The 25,642-nt window shown below is 42.4% G+C and overlaps 1 protein-coding gene across 3 annotated transcripts in view; it reads right to left on the minus strand.

The window, feature by feature from the left end:
• The window catches only part of Tcf20 (transcription factor 20), an 83,115-nt gene that overhangs the window by 18,064 nt on the left and 39,409 nt on the right, over nt 1–25,642 (minus strand). For all 3 annotated transcript variants that reach the window (XM_038342163.2, XM_038342162.2, XM_038342164.2), the window contains exon 2: nt 19,836–25,574. In XM_038342163.2, the coding sequence (XP_038198091.1) occupies nt 19,836–25,538 (5,703 nt within the window). In that variant the 5' untranslated portion in view covers nt 25,539–25,574. The remainder of the gene's footprint in view (nt 1–19,835; nt 25,575–25,642) is intronic.

A 25,642-nucleotide genomic window follows, 5' to 3' on the forward strand; every position in this document is an offset into this window, starting at 1 on the left:
CCAAGACAGGGCAAGACAGTTTTTAAAAGTTTCCTGCTTCTGAAAATGGTCTATCACTTACTCTAGGCCTTAGCCAAAGCTGGTTACCCCAATGTTGCAAATGAGACTTTGGGTGATTGCCCCAGTTGTCTGTCATTTCTTGTACCTTTTGGAAGTCACTTGACTGCACTTCCTGTTTACTCAAGTAATATGATTTCCCTTCTCAGGTCTTCAATAGGGTTGAAGACTAAATAGTCATAGTTACTTTCCTCTTATGACTTTGCCAAGCCGTTTTTAATATAAGACTTAAGACTTCTTAGGATAACTATTGAAACATTTAACATATGTTTCTTGTTTGATGCTGTTCATGCTGGTTATAATTCTAATTTATATGTATGTTTTTGCCTCCTTTCCACTGGACAATACTTGATATTTGTTTTTATTGTATATAGTTTTATATTAGGCCTAGAACTCTCTTATTTAGATAAAAGGGGAAGGTGCTCTGGTAACTCCTTCAGACAATAGCCTTTAAGATACCAGCCCACTTTGGGAGTGGTCTCATGTACTATAAATACAGACAAAAAGCGTGTGCAGGTCTCTTGGCTGCTGAATTTGGTTCCAGTTCCCAGCATACACAGGGGAATGTGAATCACTACTCTTTCTGTAGTCTATTCCCAGGTAAATAAACCTTTGTTATACTCCATTTAGGGCTATTGTGAAACTCTTTTGTACACCAACAGCCCAGACTACATTAATGTCTTGTCTTTTTCATAAAAACAGAATTCCTCACCAGAAAACTGCATCAGTTAAATGGTATTTTCTTCTTTCAACTAAAAGCATGACATGGAGACGGAGAGATGGACCAGTAGTCAAGATAACTTGTTACTCTTCCAGAGGTTCCAAGCTTGGTTCCCAGCACCCACATGGTGGCTTAAAATCATCTCTAACACCAGATCCAGAGTTCCAGGGGATACCTTTTTCTGACTTTCTGAGGCACCAGGCACTAACATGGTGCACATGTAAACATGTAGCCAAAACACTCACATAGATAAAATAAAATTTAAAAAGCACAGTAAAAGTACTACACTGTACCAAAAGAAGAGACATCCTACAGAAGTTATTAGGATACCTTACAAACAGTTAAGTTCAGGGGTCCTCAAAAGTGTAGCCTGAAAACCAGCAACACCAGGAGGAACTTAAAGGACAAATTCTATTATTATTATTATTATTATTATTATTATTATTATTATTATTATTATTATTATTAAAAATTTCCACCTCCCATTTCCCTCCCAAAGGACAAACTCTTAATCTGTGTTCCAAAAAGCCCTCTAAGCAACTGTAGTATATAATGCAAATTCAGAAGCATTAATCAACTTGTAACACAGATCCAGAGATACAATGACTGGCTAGAATCCATGTTTCCTGTAAGCTATTTAGTGTTTACTAGACTCCTGTACCCTACATAGCAATCTAAAGATTACAGGTATAGAATTGAGGCCCCAATAATGTTCATCTGAATCCCTAGAATCAGAAGCATTCAATACACTGCATAGGTGGTAAGCCTCAAAATGGAGAGAATGTGCTAATTACCTGGGGATGAATCTATTTTCCACATACACACTGCTTAAAAACAAAGGTCCTCTCTCAGAGTGGGACAGAGCGGTAGGCTTCAGGGAGATGTGAAAATGGGAGCAGGGTCATTTGCTGATGCTGACTTTGAAGATGGAAGGAAGGGCCACAAGCCAAAGAATGTAGGTTGTTGTAGTTCAAAAAAGGCAACAAATAAAATCTTCTCTAAGCTTCCAGAAAAGGAGCAGAACCAGATGACAACTGAATTCCAGAGAGTGGGAGTTGCATTGGGCTTGTAACCTGCAGAACTATAAGGTAACAAGTATATGGTGTGCCAATAGCACATATGTAAGAATTACTGAGACACTCATGGAGACAGAAGTTACTGTTCACTTTTCTGTTACATTCTCTAATGGAAAAACATTTCTCCCTCATGGGAAAAGCTACAATTTCATTTCCTTTTCATAAAGTCAGTTTTGTTATCACAAGATCCCCAAAGGTGGCACATTGGGTCTGTTTCCAGCGTTTTGTTTTCTCCTAGTTGAAGATGCAGAAGCTAAAGCAAAGCAGATTGCTAAGATCACATAGCCAGGGAACAATGAACTTGTAACTGTAGCTTCTTTTTTTTTAAACTAACCACAAGTTCAACACTGCTCATCCTGCCAATGCTCCTTTTAGCTCCCCTTCATTCATTCAACCATCCCACATTTTACAAGTACCTCCCACCTGATGCCTTTAATCCCAGCACTCATGAGGCAGCATGGTGGGCCTCTTTGTTCCAAGACAGCCTGGTCTACATAATGAAGTAAAACAATCAAAAGAGAAACTCCAAACAAATACAAAAATTAGAAAATAAAGTACCTCCTATGCACCAGTTGTCAAAGACAAAATATAAAAACCTATCTCTATAAAATCTCCATTTGTACATTCTATACCCAAACCTATCTTTAGCCAATATAATTTCCAATTAGATTTTTATTCATTATGTTTTATCTGAAGGAAAAAAAATAGCTTAATTCTCCCATACTGCAATTCTTTAAGTCTCGGCATAGCAAATGTCCTGACTTAGGGGAGGTGAGTACACAGTGTCAGAAACCAGACAAAACAGACTCCGTGGTGGCTTCAGTTATCATTTAGCTCAGGCTAGCCTTAAGACTTCTTTTCTTTTTATGAGACAGGGTTTTGTGTAGTCCTGGCTATCCGGGAATTTGCTCTATAGACTAGACAGAGATCTGCCTGCCTCAGCTTCCCAAATGCTGGGATTACAGGTGTGCACCACCATCACCTAGCCCACTTTTCTTTGAGACAGGGTTTCACTTTGTAGCCTTGGCTACCCTGGAACTTCCTATGTGGGCCAGCTTGATCTCAAACTCAAAGTTCCACTTGCCTCTTCTAAGTACAAGGACTTGTTACCACCACACCCAACTAGATGCTTTTTTCCAAAAGACACAGCATACTGAACTGATGAAGAAAGGGAAATTTGCATTTTCTTTTAATAGAAAAAGTAAAAATTATTTTCAAGCAACTCTGACAAAAAACATAAAACCCTTCTATTTCTGAACACTATAACTTGTAAATGAATTACAAATGTCTTAGTTTCTGGGCAGATTCAAACAAAGATTCAGCTTGGTCTTTCACAAGTGTTTGTCACTGTCTAGAGGCAGGGTCTAGAAGTGGCAAACTACAGGGGTTGAATCAACTAGGAGCCATCTAATTCTCCTTTAAGGGAGGCTGCAAAGGAAGAACACTGCATGACTCTTCATTCCCAGAACAGCACTTCCCTCTGAGATGTAACAGTGACCTGAATAATCGTGCTGCTTAACGAACATCTTTGAGCAGCCTAGAGAGCTGCAGCAATTGGGTCATGGCATTGTTAGTATATGGATGCAGATCAATTCTGTGCAAAGCCTGCAGATTGCACTCTGTACCACTGTATCCTACAGCTTTCAGTCACCACTGTGTTCTTCTGTTCATACTTATAGTATTTATTCAGTCATGTTTACCCATCCCCTAAACTGGGAGGTCTATCATCTCCTGACGAGGAGCACTGAAATACAGGCAGATGGAAGGAATGCAAGGTCTGACACTTTGGAGACTTGGAGCAAACTAATAAAGTTGACTCTTCCAATATTAGTTAAAAAGCTGAAACTTGGAAATGTGTGGGGAAAGTATTCATTTTTGGGTACCAATAAAAAGTTTATGCTCTTTTAATTATACCTCTTATATCTAGGGAAGAAACATGTTGCTCTCACTATGTACTCTTACTAAATGACTGCAACATGGTCTCTATCCAAAGCATCACACTACCCAGTATGGCCACAGGAGCATTTTCCTTTGACGCAACTCTTCATTTGATCAATTCTCTTTCCACAGGGCTTAAAAGTGTTGGTCAGAACCATTTATGCTCTCATTTTTCCTTCCTTGCAGCAAGACACTCTCCTTAGGTTTCTCCATCAAAGTTTTCATCTGGGAGCACACTGTGTTTTGTCGTGCTAAGTTTTGAAGGATGGCACTCGTGCCAGCCCTAGAACCATACCCTGAGTTGATATATCAGAGCCAACTCAGAGGGCCAAGGAAGTCAGAGCTCTTTCTAGGACCATATTTGGTGCAAGAGGTGCACAAATATACTAGTTGCATTCATGTCTCACAAGCAGTTTTACAGGTGTCAATTTCAGAACCTTCTGCATTTATTAAATGCACAGTTATGAGTACAAGAAATCAGCTACCAGTCGTATTAGCAGCACTCACTGGTTAAAGGCTACTTTTGTATTTAAGACAAGTTTCCAGGTTTGACTGGCATTTTAGAATGAACATGGTTGGTTTAATGTGACTATTATTCAGGACTAAATCAGCAAAGGTCTAGTGATGTGGGATTTCCCTCTGTATGCTGTGATTACCATTAATGAACAAAGAACTGCTTTGAGCCTATAGCAGAGCAGGGAGGGGCGGAGCAGAGCTAGGTGGAGAGGACTGGACTGAATGCTGGGAGAAAGAAGGGTGGAGTCAGAGAGAAGCCATGTAGCCCCACTGGAGCCAGATGGAACTTTAGCAGGTAAGCCACAGCCATGTGGCAATACACAGAATAATAGAAATGGGTTCAATTAAGATGTAAGAGTTAGCCAATAAGAAGCTAGAGCTAATGGGCCAAGCAGTGTTTTAAATAATATAGTTTCTATGTGATTATTTAGGGGCTGGGCAGCCGGGAACCAACAACAGTCTCCTCCAACAGTCTAGTGAACAAAGGCCAAAAAAGTCGTCGTATCAACCTTATTTTTGTAAAACAGGGAATTTCTTCCTCATAAAGTTGTGTAAAATCACTGTAAGAGAATCTTACAAGCTACAAAGGAATGTAATTGTTTTGAACTATAAAATTCATAAAATACATCTTTGTACAAATGTTTTATTGGTACTCACTAATGTTAAAATCGAGTATAGTATACATGGTATAGCACGCATCGTATAGTCTAGTAAATTAAGAAAAACTAAGTTATTTATCTATTAACTTATTTTTTTCTACTTACATCAGTGCCTAAAATAAGCAGACCATGGGGACCTGCTGGTTTTATAACAGCCTTTTAAGTGAGGTACTTCAGCATTTCATCTTTCTAAGGATGAGAACAGCCAGCTCCTGCCAGCTTCATTCACACTCCTAGCAACTGTTTACTTTCATGGAACTTCCTCTGAGTTCTTCTATGGTTGACCAATCCATATTAAGATTTTTTTTTAAGTTTCTTGAAGCATTTTGCATTTGAAGATGTTTAAACAGGGACAGAAATATACACTTGAACACATAACAAAATAGAACAATTAACAGGAGTCCAAAAACATTAAAAACTACGTAAGAAGGGCTTACTGAGCTCAATCTGGACAACCTGAGTTCTGTACGTCTGTCAGGCTCTGCAGACGGTACCTGAATATTGAGTGATAAACAGACCTGCTGCTGGTAGCTGTAGGAGGAGGCCGGAGGAGGCCGCTTGGCCACTTGTTTGTTTCCTGGCGGCCCAGACCCCGAAATAATAATAAAGAAATTGTATTAATTTCCCCTTTCTTGCCCAGGCCGCTGCCTAGCTCCTCAACACTCTCATCTCTGTAAACTTTCATCTGCGTAACTAAGACTTTATAATCATCTCCTAGAAGAACCATCCCTAAATAATATAGGCGCTAAATAACATATGAGGAATGAGTTTCCATCCTCTCCATACTTCACAGCTGGAATTAAATTTCAACACTGGAATGTTGGGAGACACTCAACCATATGGAAATGGTAGCATATTTAAGCTACTGCCAATAAAACTGCCTATGTATCATAATTCCCACACTCCATTAACCCTTGCCCCCAGCCTCACAGCCAGACCTCAGAGGCGATCACTTGATGTGACGTGGTAATATGAGGTACACTGAGCACATTTCAGGTCACTCTGACTCTCACAGGCATTCTCAACCAAGGCCCTTCCTTTTATTCCTGGTAACCTGTATTGGAAGGCAAAAGCTTTCAAGAGCACAGCAGTGCTAAAGTCTGTGACCAACTCACCAATACTAAGTTCTCTGAAATGACATCTTAGTTTTTCTAAGTATGACTTTGTCAATTGCAGCTGCCCTTCCCAAAGTGAAAGGTGTATTACAAATGAAGACTAAGGATACAACACTTGGAGACTGCACAGCTCCAAGGGTAATGATTACAAGTTCAATCCATTACACTTCATTCCGTTTCAGACTCTCCCAGGAAGAAAACAGTCAGTAAAAGGCCAAGGGTACTTCAACAGATAACATGACAAGGTTAGAAACTAAGAATGATAAAAATGTTTCTCTTCCATTTGTTTTCTGTCATTTGTATGTATAGTGTACATGCACGTATTGGGACAAGTATAACATCCAGTGTCTTTTTCTCCATCTTTTCTTTTTTTGGGGGAAGGGGGGGCACGGGGTTGCACAGGAGAATGGACATCAAATCCCGAGAGTGGAGTTACAGATACTTGTGAGCAGTCATGTGGGTCGTCTGGAAAAACAGCCAATACTTTAAACCACTGAGCCATCTCTCTAGCACAATATCTCCTGAAGGGGGCGTGGTCCACAGGCTAACTGCTAATGATTACTTCTGCCTGAGATGCATATGGGAGAGGAAGGCAGCAACAGTGAGACAGACAGAAGAAGCTGGTCGGATTGAAAAATGAAGAATACAATATACTCTTGGATCACAAGCTTTTGAGGGCACAGTAGAAGAGTCTGGGAAAGCGAGAGACTGTGGATCTTGATGTCTACTAATGTATACTGATTTCATGTATAAATCTTATAAACACTCAAGTGATTGACTTGGATTCAATAGCAGAGGGTCTGAGTGTGTAGGACTCTGGACAGGGCAGACCTGAGGCTCAAGTCAAGTGAGCTTCTTGGTGCTTACACAAACTCACACCACCAAGGGACCGTGGCTTCACAACATTTATACAGGTGTTGACATAAGCTAAGCTACAATGCCACTTGGCTGAAAAGAAATTAGGAAACCATCCATAAGAACCCTTCAACTGGAAATGATCACACTTTTAACATACACAAGAGGTATCCTTGAACTAATAGAGATAAGATACAAATCCTTGTTTCCTTCCCAATTGTTCTTCCTCCAAGACTTCCTGGAATGGCACTGCATACTGATGGACTGTTTTCATTCCCTCTAAAGTATTCTCTGATCCAAAGGCCAACTCTTCATCATTCTCCTCTCAGATTCTCAGAAAGACTTTTCCTAGTCCTAATCTAAAGCAGTCACCTAGTCTTCATCACATGGCTTCATTTCCCTTTCTTGAGATGATTTATTCCTGGCACATAAGGAATCCTGATTAGATGCTAGGTGGATGAATGGAGTATTTTGTGCTGGTAAAGCAGGATGGGCATGCATACCTAGGTTTCAGAAAGATAACCTCAGGGACTAGAGAGAAGGCTCAGCAGCTAAAAGCACTTCTTTGCATACATGAGGACTTTCGGAATTTGGATCCTAGCACCACATAACAAGCTGGGTGGTGCCAAGGATGACAGAAACAAAAGGATCAATGGAACTGGCTGGCTTCTAACCTAGCCAAAACGTAAGCCCCAAGTTCGAGACCCTGGCTCAGACAAACAGGCAGAGTGATAAGCAAAAGGACACCTAATATCTAGAGACTTGGATACCTGTAAACATCATGTATACACACACGGGCACCCACACACGCACGCACACCCCTACCTTAAAACAAAACTAACAAACAAAAAAAGAAACTAAGAAAGATCTGCTCGGCATAGAGAATGGACTGATGCTATCAAATGACAATATGAGGAGACTAGTGAAGATGTCATTCTGACGGGAGGATAAGGCTTCAGCCATGACTATCTCATAACTGGAGATAAGAGATATAAAGATTTGAGTTATTTAGGAAGCAATCAACAGAACATAGTAACTGATGAGAGGAGTCTAAGATAGTTTTCAGGCTTATGGGTGGTGAGGTAGGAAACAAGGTATGATATACTAGCACCTGTATGTTCTGGTTGCAAGGCTTTAGCAGCTGGACTGGCAGGCCTACAACTTATGTTCAGAGTATCATGAGATCATGCTTTTACACATGGAACATTTTCTTAATATGGCAGTTTGCTGCCACCATCATCACCAGCTTAGGACTCAAATGTTCACCAAAAGGCAGACACTAAACATATAAAAAAAAGCCATGCACAAAAGCAGAACTTACATGAAGGTCCTTGACATATTACACTCAAAAAACAAGCACAGGGACAAGGAGTTAAGATTACCACTGGTTGTCCAACTCTTATGCATTATTTTTCCCTAAGAACTGACCATATCTATATATCTCCACTTACATTATCAAAACACATCTTTCTATCTCTATAAAGTGGCTCTAGGGTTGGAAAGTTGGAAGAGCATTTGTTGCTTTTCCAAAGGATCTAGGTTCAGTTCCCAGCACCCATGTCAAACAACTCACACCTGCCTGTATCTCTAGCTCCAGGATACTCTCTTCTGGCTTCCTTAAACATTTTATTTATATATATTTATATATATTTACTTATTTATTTATATTTATATATATATTCCTTAAATATAATATATACAGGCACATGTGACATACATCCACAAAAGCACACACACGCGTGCGAGCAAGCGCGCACATGTACACACGCATACATACACACACACACACACAGAGAGGGGGGGGGGCTTCAACCTATCTTACATTAACACCAATTAAGTGCTGTGGTCCCCACATCCTGTTAATCTGTATATGCACTAAGAAACAACCTGACTTGGGCAAGGTCTCAAGAGACCTCACCTGTGCAGTTACAATGCAGACAAGCCTGTGGCTACTGCAGTGATTCAGACAGAAGGGTAAGGACTAATTGTATGTGTAACTAAAATGTTAGTTACTTACTGCTATTAAGTGGAGTCAGAGTATCAGGTGAGCAGATTTTGAGATCAATGTATTTCCTTGGTTTTGGTTGGTCTAATTTTATAAGACAAGGTCTCAGTATGTAGGCCAAGCTAACCTCAAAACATGATCCTCTTGCCTTAGTCTGCGAGGTATTAGGATTACACCATGCTTCACCTTCAATGTTCTTTCAAGAATAAAGGTGAATTTGAGCATCCAGACTTGCTTTCTAAGATGGGAGGTGCAAAGCCTCCAATTAGTAAATAGTAATTTTGTAGAGGAGCTGTCCTTTTCAGAGTATTAATATACTTTTATTTCTACAACTCTACAAATTCAACAAAGGGAATCATCTAGCAATTATCATTTTGCTTCTAATTATTACCCTGCTAAAGAACTTTAAAATATTTTTTATAGGCCAGAGCCAGAGACTGCTGAGGGTCCAGATGTGAATCTGGGAGTAGACCTAAGCCAACACCCCAGTGGGTCTGGGCATGAGTCTAGGACCTCCCAGGAACTAGACCTGAGCCAGGACCTCTGCCAGTCTGGGCATGTGTGAACCTAGGTCCTCTGAGGGAATAGGCAGGAACCAGAGATCTGGGGGGAGTGGGAGGGGGGCAGGCGTGAGTCTGGGACCTCAGAGAGAGTAGGCCTAAGACAAGACCTCTGTGGGTTCGGGCACTTGTCTGGGACATTAAAGGGAATAGGCAGAACCTGGAACCTCTGCGGGTTCGAGAGTGAATCTGGGACCTCTGAGGAAGTAAGCAGGTCCTCTGCAGGTCCAGGCGCATTCAAGCCTGGGATCTCTGAGGCAGTATACCAGAACCAGAAACCTTTCCAGGTCCAACTCCAACCCAGGGACTTCTGCAGGAGGGAATCCAGACAAAAATCTACAGATACAGGTCAAAGCTGGTAACCTAGGCCAAAGTTGCCCAGAGGCAAGGAGCTCCACCTTGGGCAACAAATTCCACAGGAGTGGGACTGAATGAGCCACTAGGACAGAGAGAGCCTGAGGAAACAAGCTCCACTGGGAGCAGAAGCCAGGAGCATATCCAGTCCTGGGAACCAACCCAGCCCCAGAACACTAGTGGATCAGGATTAAGCCAGCGACCAGATCCAGAGACATCAATCTCCACCAGAACAGGTCCAACACCAAGTCAGGGACTTCTGTAGGAGGGGACCCAGACCAGGATTTACAAAAACAGATCAAAGCCAGTAACCTGGGCCAAAGTAAGCCTGAGACAGCAAACTCCAAGGGAGCAGAGCAAAGCACAGGAGCACTGAGCTATCTCCACAAACAGGAGTAACCAACGGGGTAACTAGAACTGTGACATTGACTGTACCATGAGGAACAACCATCTGAGCTTTGGAATCACTGGCACCTAGAAGATTATTCAACAGAATCTCAGACAGCCCCAACCACACCTATTAGAAGAAAAGATGAGTAGAAAAGGTAAGATCACATGCTACACCACAAAGAGCAACATAATACCAGTAAAACCTAAAGACCCTACAACAAGAAGACCTGAACAACCAAATATGGATCAATCAGAAGAAAATGACCTAAAAAAAAAAAAAACTTCAAGAGAATGTTTGAAATTCTTAAAGATGAAATGGGAAATTCCCTTAAAGAAATGGAGGAAAAGACAAAAAAAAAAAAAGGAAGATATCAGCACATCACTTAAAGAAAACCAAGAAAAAGAAATCAAACATATATATTAAAAAAACTATCCAAAACTTAAAATTTGAAATAGAAACAATAAAGAAAACACAAGCCAAAGAAATTATAGAAACAGAAACCACGAGAAAAGGATCAAGGACCACAAAGGCAAGCATGAACAGCAAAATACAAGACATGGAAGAATCTCAAGCATTGAAGATACAATAGAGGAAACAGACTCATCAGATAAAGAAAACATTATATCTAACAAAAAGCTTAGCCCAAAAATATCCATGAAATATGGGACACTATAAAAAGGCCAAATCTTAGAATACTAGGTATAGAAGAAGTTGTTCAACTCAAAGGCACAGAAAATTTATTTAACAAAATCATAGAAGAAAATTTTCCCTACCTAAAGAAAGATATGTCGATGAAGATACAAGAAGCTTATAGAACACCAAATAGACTGAATCCAAAAAAAGATCCTCTCACCACATAATAATCAAAACACTAAACATACAGACTAAAGAAAGAATATTAAGCACTGCAAGGGAAAAAAAAAGGCCAAGTAACATATAAAGGTAGACTTATCAGAATTACACCTGACTTCTCATTGGAGACAATGAAAGCCAAAAGGTCATGGTCAAGCATTATGCAGACATTAAGAGACCACGGATGCCAGCCCAGACTACTATACCCAGCAAAACTGTCGATCACCATAGAAGGACAAAACAAAGATATTCCGTGACAAATCTAGATTTCACCAATACCTAGCCACAAACCCAGCCTTACACAAAATGCTAGAAGGAAAACTCCAACCCAAGGACGATGGCTACACCAACAAAAACACAGACAACTGATGACCTCATTAAAGCAAATCCTGAAGGAAAAAAAATGCATAAATTAACATCACCAATGACGAAAACTAAATTAACAGGAGATAGAAACCACTGATCATTAATATCCCTTAATGTAAATGGACTCAACTCACCTATAAAAAGGCGCAGGCTGCCGGGCGGTGGTGGCGCACGCCTTTAATCCCAGCACTCAGGAGGCAGAGGCAGGCGGATCTCTGAGTTCGAGGCCAGCCTGGTCTACAAGAGCTAGTTCCAGGACAGGCTCTAGAAACTACAGGGAAACCCTGTCTCGAAAAACAAAAACAAAAAAAAAAAAAAGGTGCAGGCTAACAGACTGGATATGAAAACAGAATCCATCCTTCTTCTGCATACAAGAAACGCATCTCAACCTCAAAGACAGACATCGTCTCAGAGTAAAGGGTTGGGAAAAAATATACCAATCAAATGGACCTAAGAAACAAGCGGGTGTAGCTATCCTAATATCTAACAAAATAGACTTCAAGCTAAAATCAGTCAAAAGAGACAAAGAAGGTCATTTCATATTAGTCACAGGAAATATCCATCAAGAGGAAATTTCAATACTAAACATCTATGCCCCAAATACAAGGGCACCCTCATATGTCAAACAAACACTTCTAAAGCTTAAATCATACATTAAACCCCAAACATTAATAGTGGGAGACTTCAACACTTCCCTCTCACCATTGGACAGGTCAATCAGACAAATAATGAACAGAGAAATAAGAGAACTAACAGATGTTATGACTCAAATGGACTTAACAGACATCTATAGCATATTCCATCCAAACAGAAAAGAATATACCTTCTCAGCACCTCCTGGAACCTTCTCAAAAATTGACCACATACTTGGTAACAAAACAAACCTCAACAAATACAAAAAAAAATTGGAATAACCCAATGTACCTTAATGTACCTTATCAAATCACCATGGTTTAAAACTAGAAGTCAATGGTGATATTCAAGATAGTCATCAGTCTGACTATGGGACAAGGCCAGTTCAGGCACCCTCTCCTCCACTGCCCAGGATCCTAGCTGGGAACATCCCCGTGGACACCTGGAAACCCCTCTAGAGCTAAGACTCTTGCCAACCCCAAAATGTCTCCCTTAATTAAGATATCTTCTTCCCTGCTCCCATATCCGTCCCTCCTCCATCTCAACCATCCAACTCCCCCAAGCTCTCCCCAACCCTCCCCCCCTTCTCCCTTCTCTCCTCTCCCTTTTCCCCCCACCTCACCCCCACCCCCATGCTCCCAACTTTTGCCTGGCAATCTTGTCTGCTTCCAATTTCCAGGAAGATCTATATATGTTTTTCTTTGGGTTCACCTTATTACTTAGCTTTTCTAGGATCGCAAACTTGTCCTTTGTTTATGGCTAGAATCCACCAATGAGTACATACCATATTCATTATTTTGGGGTCTGGGTTACCTCACTCAGGATAGAACCTTCGTCCGGCGACAGATGGAGACAGAAACAGAGACCTACATCGGAGTACTGGACTGAGCTCCCAAGGTCCAGTTGAAGAGCAGAAGGAGAAAAAATATGAGCAAGGAAGTCAGGATCACGAGGGGTTGGTCCACCCACTGAGACAGTGTGCCTGATCTAATGGGAGCTCAGAAAGCCAGCTGGACTGAGACTGAAGGAGCATGGGATCAAACTGGACCCTCTGAATGTGGCTGACAATTGGGGCAGACTGAGAGGCCAACGATAACGGCACTGGGACTTGTCTCTACTGCATGTACTGGCTGTTTGGGATCCTAGTCTGTTTGGATGTTCACCTTCCTAAGCCTGGATGGAGGGGGGAGGGCCTTGGACCTCCCACAGGGCAGGGTACCCTGCCCTCTCTTAGGACTGGAAGGGAAGGTGGTAGGTTGAGTGGGGAAGTGGGAGGGAAATGAGAGGAAAAGGAAATTTTGAATGGTATTATTTATAAAGCAATAAATATAAAAAATAAATTAATTAAAAAAAATAAAACTAGAAGTCAACAGCAATACTAATTCCAGAAAACCCACAAACACATGAAAAGTAAACAATGCTCACCTGAATCATCAATGGGTCAAGGAAGAAATAAAGGGGGAAATTAAAGACTTCCTAAAATTCAATGAAAATGACCACACAACATACCCAAATTTATGGGACACAATGAAAGCAGTGTTAAGAGGCAAGTTCACAGCACTAAATGCCTACCTAAGGAAGCTGGAAACATCTCACACTAGTGAATTAACAGAACATTTGAAAACTTTAGAACAAAAAGAAGCAAACTCACCTAAGAGAACTAGACGGCAGGATATAATCAAATTGAGAGCTGAAATCAACAAAATAGAAACAAAGAAAATAATACAAAGAATCAATGAGACAAAGAGTTGGTTCTTTAAGAAAAATCAACAAAATAGACAATCTTTATCCAAACTGACCAAAAGGCAGAGAGAGAATATCCAAATTAACAAAACCAGAAATGAAAAGGGGGACATAACAACAAATACAGAGGAAATACAGAGGATCATCAGGTCATATTTTGAAAACCTGGACTCCACAAAATTGGAAAACGTAAAGGAAATGGACAACTTTCTGGATAAATACCACTTACTAAAATTAAATCAAGACCAGACAAACAAACCTATAACTGCTGAAGAAATAGAAACAGTCATCAAAAGTCTCCCAACCAAAAAAAGCCCAGGACCAGATGGTTTCAGCTCAGAATTCTACAAGACTTTCAAAGAATAACAATACTCCTCAAATTATTCCACACAACAGAAACAGAAGGAACATTGCCAAACTCTTTTTATGAGGCTACAATCACAATTACAACCTTCCTCAAGACCCAGTAATACCACTTTTGGACATATATCCAAAGGATGTTCAATTGTGCCACAAAGACGTGCTCAACTATGTTCATAGCAACTTTGTTTGTCATAGCCAGAACCTGGAAACAACCTAAATGCCCCTTGACCGAAGAATGGATAAGGAAAATGTGGTAAATTTACACATTGGAGTACTACGCAGCAGAAAAAACTGACGACTTGAATTTTGCAGGAAAATGGATGGAGCTAGAAAACATTAGTTTGAGTGAGGTAACCCAGACACAGAAAGACAATTATCACATGTACTCATTCATTGGTGGTTTTTAAACATAAAGCAAGGAAAGCCAGCCTACAAACCACAATCCCAGAGAACTTAGACAACAATGCGGACACTAAGAGAGACTTACATAGATCTAATCTACATGGGAAGTAGAAAGTAGAAAAAGACAAGATCTCCTGAGTAAATTGGGAGCATGGGGACCTTGGGGGAGGTTTGAAGGGGGCAGGAGAAGCAGGGAGGAGAGCAGAGAAAAAAGTAGAGCTCAATAAATATCAATTTAAAAATGTCTTCTTTTTTGGATTTTCCTGTATCACCTGTTCCCTGTAGGCAAAACTATGCCAGGCCGTTAGAGAAAACATGTGTCCATAGCTTCAATTCCCACTTCAAAATCCATTTGACTAAACAGTAAAGTAGTGAACTTCGTCTCGTTCCAATTCAATGTTCAAAGGCCTTAAGCTGCATTCTAGAAACTCTGAAAAATAGCTGCTACTGTGCAAAACAGGGAAGGGTCTTTAGGCCAGTAAAATGATTGCTTCACCTCAGTTCTCACCACAATCAAGTATGACCTTAGTTTCCTAATACTATGCTGTGAACTATCTTGCGAGAATTACAAAGAAACCCCAAACAGTCATAGTTTTGTTCTGACTGTTACCTTGCTGCCAACACTAACTTCAAGCTGGCTATGTAGCCAAGGATGACCTAAAATTCTTGATCCTCCTCCCAAGTGCAGAGTACGTGACACAAAGCTCAGCTGGAAAACAGTAAATTGCCCTTTTCCAATTACATCATAATGTAGCTTATGAGATAATAAGAACAAGTTCTTTGTTTTCTTTTCAAGGCTTTTCTCTGTGGGAACTTTCTTTAGCCATACCTTATGATTTCCTATTTTTCTTGACTTGGATTTAAAAATTTACATTTTGGTGCTGGTAAGATGGCTTGGTGATAAAGGCACTAACTGCCAAGCCTGATGACCTAAATTCAATCCCTGGGACCTATGTGGTAGAAAAAACAACTCTTGCTTCTCTGAACTCCCCAGTAGTCTATGACACCTCCTTTCTCTTAAAAGATAATTTTAATTTTTCAAGTTTACTATTTTTACATTTATTTCAAAAGCTAAAATAATCAGTCCTTATTTAAAAACTCTATATTAAAGCCTACTACTGACTTAATCAGGTCTTTTGAACTGAAATGCTTCCATATCTAGTTTTTCTTCTGTTCACAACACATCGACGATAAACTTTCCTCCTCTTTTCCATTACTGGTGTACTTCCATGTACCCTGTTGTCCACCCCAGCCACTTGCACGAAAAGCTAGAACCCAAGCAGCCTATACCTGGGCCCCTGCACTTAACTTTAGCTGCCCTATCTTGCTAGTACAAAATCTGTCCAGTATAAATCCTAAAACATTTTGAGTCTATCCCCTCTGATTTTCTTTTCTCCTTCATATTCAGATGGCATCAGCTACATTCTTTCCAACTCCTCTACTTGCCGCTCACTTCTTCCTTCCTCTTACTTGAGCTTCTTCATTATACAAACCTGGCTATATAGTTCCTATGTTTATAAATCTCTCTAGGTGTATGGAGATGTCCCTCAATTGAAAGCCGTTAGGATTACCTTAAAGGACATTGGCGCCCTCTAGAGTTCACACTTCATTAACTGAGTAGGGATTAGACATAGAGAGGTATTTGCCCTGATACAGCACACACTCAACAGTTTGAATCTCCATTATAATACTAGTATTTTGAAAAGGTTTACTTCAAAAAAAAGGGGGGGGGGACACCTTTATTCCTAGCACTGATGAGGCAGAGGCAAGTGGATTCTGTGAGTTTGAGGCCCACCTGGCCTACTATTTATAGTGAGTTCCAGGAAAGCCAGGGCTATGTAGAAAGATCTGCTTCAAAAAAACAAAACAAAAAATCCATTATAGACTAGGGCTATGGCTCAGTGGTAGATACTTGAATAGCATGTACGAGTCCCTGGGTTAAACAACTTCATTACCAGGTAGACTCTAGTCATCCTTTAATAGATCTTCTTGACTGAAGCCTCACTGCACACTCCTCACAGAAATACTCAGAGCAGTGCATCCTAAAAGATTATAGATGAGGTCAAGCTGAAAATTTAAATTCACCACCACAGAGTTCTTTGAACTTTCTTATATACAGAGATTAATGGCTTTATCGAATTTTTGTTTTGTTTTTATTGTTTTTCAAGACAGACTTTCTCTGTGTAACAGCCCTAGCCGTCTGGGAACTCACTTTGCAGATGAGGCTGGCCTCAAACTCACAAAGTTCCTCCTCCTGCCTCTGACTCCTGAGTACTGGGATTAAGGCATGCACCACCACACCCAGCCATGTGTCTTTGTTTTTTGAGACAGTGTCTTACTATCATGACAGGACTGGAACTCACTATGTAGACTGGGCTAGCCTCAATCTCACACAGATCCACCTGCTTCTGCCAAAACCAAGTCAGTCAGTTGTGACAATGAATGTTAATTAAAATCCTTGCAGTTGGGAAGCTGAAGCAGGAGGAACAGAATCCAAGGACAGCCTATGCTACATAGATCTTGTTTCAAAACAAGAAAGGAAAGAAGAAGCATTAACATGAAAGCCAATTAATCTGACTTTTAAGTATAACAAAATGCCATTACTTTCTCTTCCTTTTCCCATTTTTACTGGGTAGTTGACCAAGAATACAGATGTTCAAGTGTTCTGAAAAGTTAAGTTTAAAATACAAAGCTAGCATTCTCATCTTAAGGAGAGATGTAAAATAAACAGAAGAGTAGAAGAGTTAGGAAATGAGCTGAAAGCTGCAGTATGAGACTGAAGAGAGATGAGTTGCTGGTGCTGCCAGAGAATGACACGTGCAGCCTTGATGGAACTATGGCAGAGGCACATCAAACCTAAAAACAGAGCTCTGGCTCAAATCTACTACAAAGAAGCACTAAGTCAAATGATCTTTACATCATTCTCCTTAAATGAAGCATTTCAAATTTCTATCCTTTAAAGAATAAAATTAAAGCACTTCTGAAACAGTTGTGATTGCAACTTCAGTTCTAAAAAACAAAAAGAAGTATTTCCATCACCTAAGTCCCAGGGATTGAACTCAGGTTTGACACCAATCACCATTACCTGCTGAACCATCTCAAGGGCTCTGAGATGCTTGGGGATTTTTGTTATTGTTATTATTTTTTTTAACCATTCGATCACTAAATTGTGAAAAAAAAGGGGGATTAGAAAAGACATTATCACACTTATTTTATCTGTTCCAATTATAACATTCCAGATTTTATTTTAGGATCAAATCTGACAAGTAGTAGGCTAACATTTTGAGTAGCAATTTTAATGTTTTCACTTAAATGCTATTCACTGGTCACACTTCAGAGGAAGGAGCTAATTGTGATTTAAGGTAGCTCCATCATTTATAGTCTTTTACTTTCTGTAACACTGACTACAAATTTAGACACAGAGTAAGGGATTGAGCCTGATTAAATATAGTAGGCTGAAATACGTTTACGCACATGGTCTCTTCCCACAAAGGGAAGTATGTAAATTCCCAGGTATACTGCTGGATATGTCAACTTGACATAGGTAGAGTCATTTGGGAAGATAACCTAAATTGATAAAATGCCTCTACCAGATTTGCCTTCAAGGAAGTCTCTGGTGTGTTTTTAAATTAGTTATTGCTGTGGGAGGGTCAGACCCCCGTGCAGGTGATGCCACCAAGCCAGTGGTCATGAATTATAAACAAATATGCTGAGCAAGCCAATAAGCAACCTCTACATCAGTTCCAACCTCCTGGTTCCTGCCTTGAGTTCCTGCTCCGATTTCCCTGGATGATGGGCCACCAATTCTAAGATAAAATAAATCCTTTCCTCCCCAAGTTGTTTTGGTCATGGTGTTTTATCACAGCAAAAAAACCCTAACTAAAACATGAGGCTAACTAATGAGGATGAGAAGTAAGAAAACATACAAATTCTGAAAGCTGGAAATTGGATTAAGAAGTAAATGATCCAGTGAGTTCAAAGGAAGCAAAGAGTAAAGTATCAAAGAAAACAATTAGCCAGGCATGCTAGCCAACACTTTTAATCCCAAAACTAGAGAGGCAAAGGCAAGCGGATCTCTGTGATTTCCAGGCTAGCCTGATCTACAAGGTGGAGTTCCAGGACAGCCAGGGTTGTTACACAGAGATACCCTGTCTGGAAAAAGAAAGAAAAGAAGAAAAGAAAAAGAGAAAAAAAAAAAAAGAGGAACAGCTAGAAAGACAAATGACCTTGTGGTGCAGAACCTAGGAAGGCCCAGGTCCTTGTACATGAGGTGGGGCTGGAAAATGGGAGCACTAGCTCAAAGTCTGAGATAAGAAGTAAAATTCCCTAACTCAAACCAACTTTATTAGGAGAACTGTTCTCCCTAGGGGAACAGGTACTATACTGATAACAAGTGGGAAGATGTCAAGGTCTACATAGTGAATGCTTTGTCCATACTGTAACAAAAACTTCTAATCAGTTTTGACATCTTTTTCTCCTGAGTGAACAGTCATGAACAACCCAAACATTTTGGTTGAGTTTGAGACCAGCCTGAACTACAGAGCTAGTTCCAGAACAGCCAGGACTACACAGAAAGAGAGAGAGAGACCCTATCTCGAAAAACAAAACAAAAAGCAGCAGCAGCAATGAAAATGAGTTAGTAACTAGAGCAAACTAGTCAGGTGTGGTAGTTCACACCTGCAATCCCAGATCTTGGAAGGCTGAAAACAAAAGCATTGTGAGTTCGAGGTCAGACTGGGTTACAGAGTAAGACCCTTCACCAAATCAATAAAACTGAACAAAATCTAAAGCAATAAAATGCTTTTTTTAAAAAAAGGAAATATAATCATAGCGTGATTTGTGAGTACCACACGTTGAAAATGATTTATAGAAATTAACAAAATAAATGGCAGTAAAATATTACTCAGAAACTAATTGACATACTTACGAAAGCTGTACTGCTGAAAGTGAATAACCCCCTAACAAGCAGAAATCAAGGTTGAGAAGGGATATAAAACAGGGACCCTTGTTTCCTCAAAGCTATATAGGCAAAAACCTAAGTTTACAATCTACAGAGACATTACTGATAAAAATATAAGCTACTCCTTTCCAAAATACTTCCCTTTTCTGATAAATCATTTGGGTCAAGGAAAGAACTAATGATCCATAAAAATAAAGACTAAGGTATAAGAAACAAAGCCAAAGTGAAGTAACCAGAACCCAAGCTTGTAATGAGTTTTTCCTACTCACCATCTCTCTGGCAATTTCCAGCGCTTCCTGCAGGCCATAGAGCCTGCCACAGACCAGGTAGATTCCATTGGCCCAGAGAATACAACCCTCATGGACCCAAAATTCGTTGCTGTCAAGAGGTAGTTCAGGAATTTGTAACTCCAGCTCAGGACCACCTTCCGAAGTGGTAGGTACAGAGGGCTTTGCGTCCAAAACAGCCTTTTCACTGCTGCCCTCAGTGGCTGCCTTTTTACAAGGGAGTCCCCTGGACAGGGACCGAGGGCCTCCACCACAGTCTTCTGAGCGGTGGCGCCGCTTGAACCTAGGATGAGCAGCCAGGCTCCTCTGCTCCTTCTGCTGCTGCTGCTCCTCCTCCTCCTCAGTGTCTGTTTTAGAACCATTAGAAGCACTTTTGTGCCGAACCTTGACCTTGCTCTGCATTTCTGTGGACCTCTTAGGAGGTGGATTCTTCAGAAGAGTGGCTGCATAATCCTGGGGATAAAAGGGTCCAAAAAGATCACCCATGTTCCGGTAACTGGCCCACTTGCCACAAAGACAACAAACTAGGTGTCCCATAACAGAAGATTCTGTTACCACAGGCCCCTGTAGCATAAAGGATGAAGCTGGGAGCACCTTGCTTTCTGTGCTGCTGGGGGGAGGGGTCAGAGATCTCTGACCCTTCCGGCTCCTCACCAATTTGGTCTGTTCTTCTTCTTCAGCATTGATGATTGTACAAACAGCTCCAAGTTCACACTTATTTACTACATGGATATAAGGGAAAAAAGATTTGTTCTTGGCATCAGCTTTATCTAGAGGCTGGGTAGCATACTTTAGTTTGATCTCTGGTTCTTGAGGTTCTACGATGGGAACTGCTTGTTTGGTTTTCCGCTTCCTTGGTTGGGCCCCAGGCTTCCTTCTCTCCCTCCTTTGCCTCTGCTTTTTTGGCTTTGGCTCTCCATCTGCAGAACCTTCTGGTATCTGAGGAGGTTGAGTGGGTGGAGGTGGTGGCTGCTGCTGCTTCTTTTGCTTATTCACACTACCGATGGGTCTCCCCTTTTTCTTTCCTGATGGGAAATACCCTTTTGGGGGGAAACTTTCTTGTTTGGGTGAAATCATGACTGTTTCATTCTCTTTCTCTTCAGCCTTGGGGTTTGCCTCAGGAGCCAGTATGCCCACTGGAGCTACATTCTTTGAGTCAGGAAAGATTAGTGGTGCTGCCCCACCCAGGGAACCATCTGGTCTCCCTTGGTTACCTCCAGGCTTCTGTGAAGCTGTGGAAGTCATAGTACCAGAAGGTTCCTTTCCAGTAGGAGCTGTTTCTGCATGTACCTCGGTCTTGACTTTATCATCCCCACTGCCACGCCAGTCTTCAGAAGGCCCTGGGAGAGGCTTTTCAGCATTTGATTCCTGGTTAGCTGCACTGACTAGGTCAGTAGCCTCACCTTTTCTCTTCTCCATCTCAGTCTCTTGAGTAACCACAGCCCCGCCTTCAGGAGGACCAGTCTTCAGAGACAGTATATCATCCAGTGTGACTGTGTCTCCCCCAGCCTCAGCACTATTTGTGGATGCACTCCTCCTAATATTTGGGGATGTGATCTTCTGAACTATAGCTTCCAATTTCAATCCCCGTCCCTTCCGTGGGGGCAGTATTTTGGTCTTAGCAGGGCTCGTGAGGGTAACAGCAGGACAGTTTCTATTGTCTGGGTTTGGAAGATCCTTGGAGGCATCTCTCTTCGGGACAGACTTGATATCCTGACTGTGAGAAAGATGGGTGTAGGAATTGTATGCCTTATCAGCTCCTTCCTTGGATGGATGAAGGAGGCGCCCTTTATCATCAGTGTTACTGTTTTTTACATCTTGGGACTGTCTCTTACTGGGAATAGGAGAGATAAAAGAACGAACCCGCCTCCGCATGATTAAGGGATTTTGAGAAGAATGATCTTCTTGACCTGGAAGCCGTAGCATTACATTACTAGGTTTGGATGACTGTGTAGATTCAGTTAGTACATGTCCATCTGTCTCATGGGGTGGCCCATACCTTTTCTGATTAGACATTCCTGGAGGACCACTGCTTTTGGCTGGAGAAGTCTGCCGAGAAAGATCCCAACAAGACTCTTGTAACTTCTGAGAGCTGTGCTTCAATTCCATGCCTTTGGTAGGCAAACCATCACTAGACATGAGACAGCGCCCAGCTTCCTGAGTGCTTGGGTCATGGTAGGTCCCTACTGGTGGGCCATACATCATACCATCTTTGTCATTTTTCAGAGGGCTCCGTACTCTGTCAAGAAACTGCTGCTGCCGTGGGCTCTTCCGTGGCCCTTCTTGCCTATGCTGTGCAGCAGCAATCACTCCCTGAGCAGAACTGCTGGTCCAATCTTTATACTCCTCTTGTTGCTGTTGGTATATCTGTCTCTTATAATGGAGCTGGGAATTCAAACCAGTATTAGGGTCCCCATAAGCATGAGCCCTGGTGTTTGTGTGGTAAGCAGAGGCCAGGCTTTCTGAGTTGGGAGAAAAAGGAGCATGTAAAGAACTCCTATTGGCCCTCTCTGAAAAAGTCATGTGTGGGTTCATATGATGAGGGTCTCCCCCTGGACCTCTGCTCCTGCCTGGAGACATCTTCAGTTTTTCTGCAAAGTCATGGTACTGAGAAGACGACCGACCCCTCATAGTCTCCCTGCTACCAACTCTACCAGGCACACGCCTCATTGGTGTGGACCTACTGTCTTGGGAGCCATAGTCTGAAATAGAATCATGGGCTGCTGCTCCAGGGCTGACATTGCCACGATAAGACTCATGCTTGATGCTGGTAGAATGGCAGTGGTCTCCAGATTTCTTGTTGAAACTAGCTTGAGATTTGGACTGTTCAAAGTCTTCCTCTTTTATCTGCCCACTCTGGGATTTCAGCTTTGTTTCCATGGACACCAACCCACCTGGAAGAATGACTGACTGACTTAAACTTGGGTTGAGACGCTCATTCCTCCCAATTCGGGCATCAGCACCCATGTGTCCCAATGCGTGAGCCCCTGGATCCCTGACAATCTGTCTTAGTGGAGAAATATCACAGATCACTGACCTCCTTTCAGAAAGGGAGCCCCCAGGCTCATGGGCTGATGATGGAGGTTCTATCTCAAACTTTCTGGGAATGGGATAGTCAGACAAACTGATCTGTTTCATTTCAGGAGCTGTGCTGCTTGACTTCCTTTCCCATGGTCCCCAATGGGGATTTTCTAACAGGGATCCGATGCTCTTGTTCAGAAGGCCCCTGCTGGCTAATTCATTGGTTTGACTGACTAAGATGTTGGGCCTTGCAGTTCCTTCCAGGGCACTAGTCATCCCTTGATGTTCCTGAGCACTTCTAGGATACCTTCTGTCAGGATGGTGGTGGTAACCCTGAAGTACTTCCTGTAGGAGGCTTGGGAACTTCTCATTTCTACCCTTTCGTTCCCCATGGCTGGCAAAATCCCCCTTTTCTTGTCCTGAAGGATACTGAGGAAAACCACTGACATTTCGAGGTACAGCTGACCCAAAACTCTCTTTGTAACTGTAGCGCAAACTTCCAGGAGATTTGCTGGGCTCCGTTCTGCCTGTGAAAGTTGGGCCTACTGCAGAATGGCTACTCTGGCCATTCCCCTCTCCATTGTGGCTAGAGCTATTATCACCATTCTTGTTTCCTTTGCTCCCTCCTCCTGGAGGATCTGGCTGTGAAAGTGATGTGTGGCTGGCTTCCTTTGTACCACTATTGCTAGGTGGCCTCTGACTGGCAGCAGGATCCTCCTCTTGGGATCCTTTATCTTGTCCACCAGATTTTTCTACCCGACCTGTCATGGCTTCCCGGGAGACAATCACCCCAATTGTCTTCTCATTGACTTTTGTGTTCCCCTCAGACAGCGGTGTGTCCTTAGCACCTGGAGAGGCAGCTTCTTCCCTAGCTGCAGGACTGGTACTGAGCCTAGGGGCCTCATTCTGAGCACCTTGTGTTGGTGAGGAGCCAGCTTTCTCTGAAGCTCCACACTTGTAGGTGGTGTCAGAGCTAGTGCTCTGACCACTTAGTTGCCTCACTCTCTCACCTTGATCTTCTGAACTACTGGAGCAACCTCCATCCAACGACTCTGCCATAGGGGACTTTAGTTGTTCTTCAGGCTGTGAAGAGCCTTCTGAGTTTGTACAGCTATCTGCTTTCTTAGATGATGATGAGGGCCTCTTGGAAGTCTTCTTCTGAGGTGTCAAGGCATCAGAAAGTAACATGTGCTGGACAGTATTAGGAAGATTGGCCACTTGGGTACTCAGAGCACTCAAACTACTCAACCCAGGATCCGTCAATCGCTTTTCTGGCACTCCTTCTAATCCAAACCCTTTGAATCCTGCAGCATGAGAATTAGGACTAGGCATCATTGATGGGGTTGGACTGAGTTGGGGCATTAGCTGTAAAATTCGGTTTCTGGAACTCATGGGCACACTGCCTTGCCCACACTGAAGATTCTCACCACTTTGCATGAGAGGAGAAGGGGTAGAGCTACAGCTTGGAGATTGAACCACAGAAGCAGCTGGAGAAGGGTTAGAAATAGGGCTGAAGTTCTGGTGAAACTGCATAGGGGACCTTACAGGAACCTCAGGCTGATTGTACTGCCCCACCTGGGTCTGCAGGGGCAGCTTGGTGGCAGCATTGGTGTACTGCATCACATGCTGGGTGGCATGTTGCTGTTGTTGCTGCTGCTGTTGCTGAGGTTGTGGCTGCTGTTGTTGCTGCTGCTGCTGCCCCTGCTGGGTTCCTGGTGGAATCTTTGCCTGTTCAAAATTCTTCATAGTCTGAGGCTGATAGCTATAATTTGATTGTGTCCCATAAGCCTGTGCATTAGAGCCCACATTATGACCTTCATACTGGGATCCAGCATTCACACTGTAACTGCCATCATAGCTTTGTCCAGACTGACTGAAACGCTGTGGTGAAGGAAAGGAGGAAGAGGAAGAGGAGGAAGCAGAAGACTGGTAGTGTTGGCCAAACTGACCCACTCTTAACTGATAACCAGCAGAAGATGGCAGAGTGGAGGGCCGCTGCATTGGTTGTAGATGGGATGAGCCAGAAGCTGGCTGTCCAGTGGCTTGGGGCAGAGGTTGATGGGATTGGTAAAGCTGTTGTCTCAACTGCTGTACTTGCTGCTGTTGCTGCTGTTGCTGCTGCTGCTGTTGCTGTTGCTGCTGCTGTTGGCTGGAGGCCTGCTGTTGATACTGAGCACTCCCAGGAGAGAAAGGCCCCGTGTAATCCTGCTGATAATGAGACACACCACCAAGGGCAGAGTGCTGGGCTTGAAATTGGCTCACATGACCCTCACTCCCATACTGATTGCCAAAGCTGCTCCCCTGGGGAGGTCCATAGCTCTGCACAGGACCAGAAGGCCTTCGCTGAGGAGGCTGTGGGGTTCCTGCTGCTACAGGGTCTTTGTTGCCTGCCATGTAGTAAAAATCTCCAGTTTCTTTCCTGAAACCCTGGTAGCCTTGATGGCCAGAGGTCTCGCTAGCCATCGCTGCAGTAGCAGCTGCTGTTCCTCGCCGTCCACTACTGTTGCTTCCAGTGCCGCCACTACCACTATTTGCTCCCCCAAAATTCTGGAACATCTGGGCTTGACGAGGGCTGAACTCTTCTACACGGGATGAGCTGTGTACCTCCTGTGGGTAGCTCTGTTGGTTTCCGTGGTAACTGCTTTGCTCCCGAAAGGACTGCATACTGTTCAGCAGCACAGCAGCAGGCCAACAGCCCTCCTACAAAAGGAAAAGAAAGAAAAGCATGAGCCATACATCTGATTGGTACAAACAAAAATCAAGCCTAA

Source organism: Arvicola amphibius, chromosome 9 (genome assembly GCF_903992535.2).
Source record: "Arvicola amphibius chromosome 9, mArvAmp1.2, whole genome shotgun sequence".
NCBI classification, from domain to species: domain Eukaryota; kingdom Metazoa; phylum Chordata; class Mammalia; order Rodentia; family Cricetidae; genus Arvicola; species Arvicola amphibius.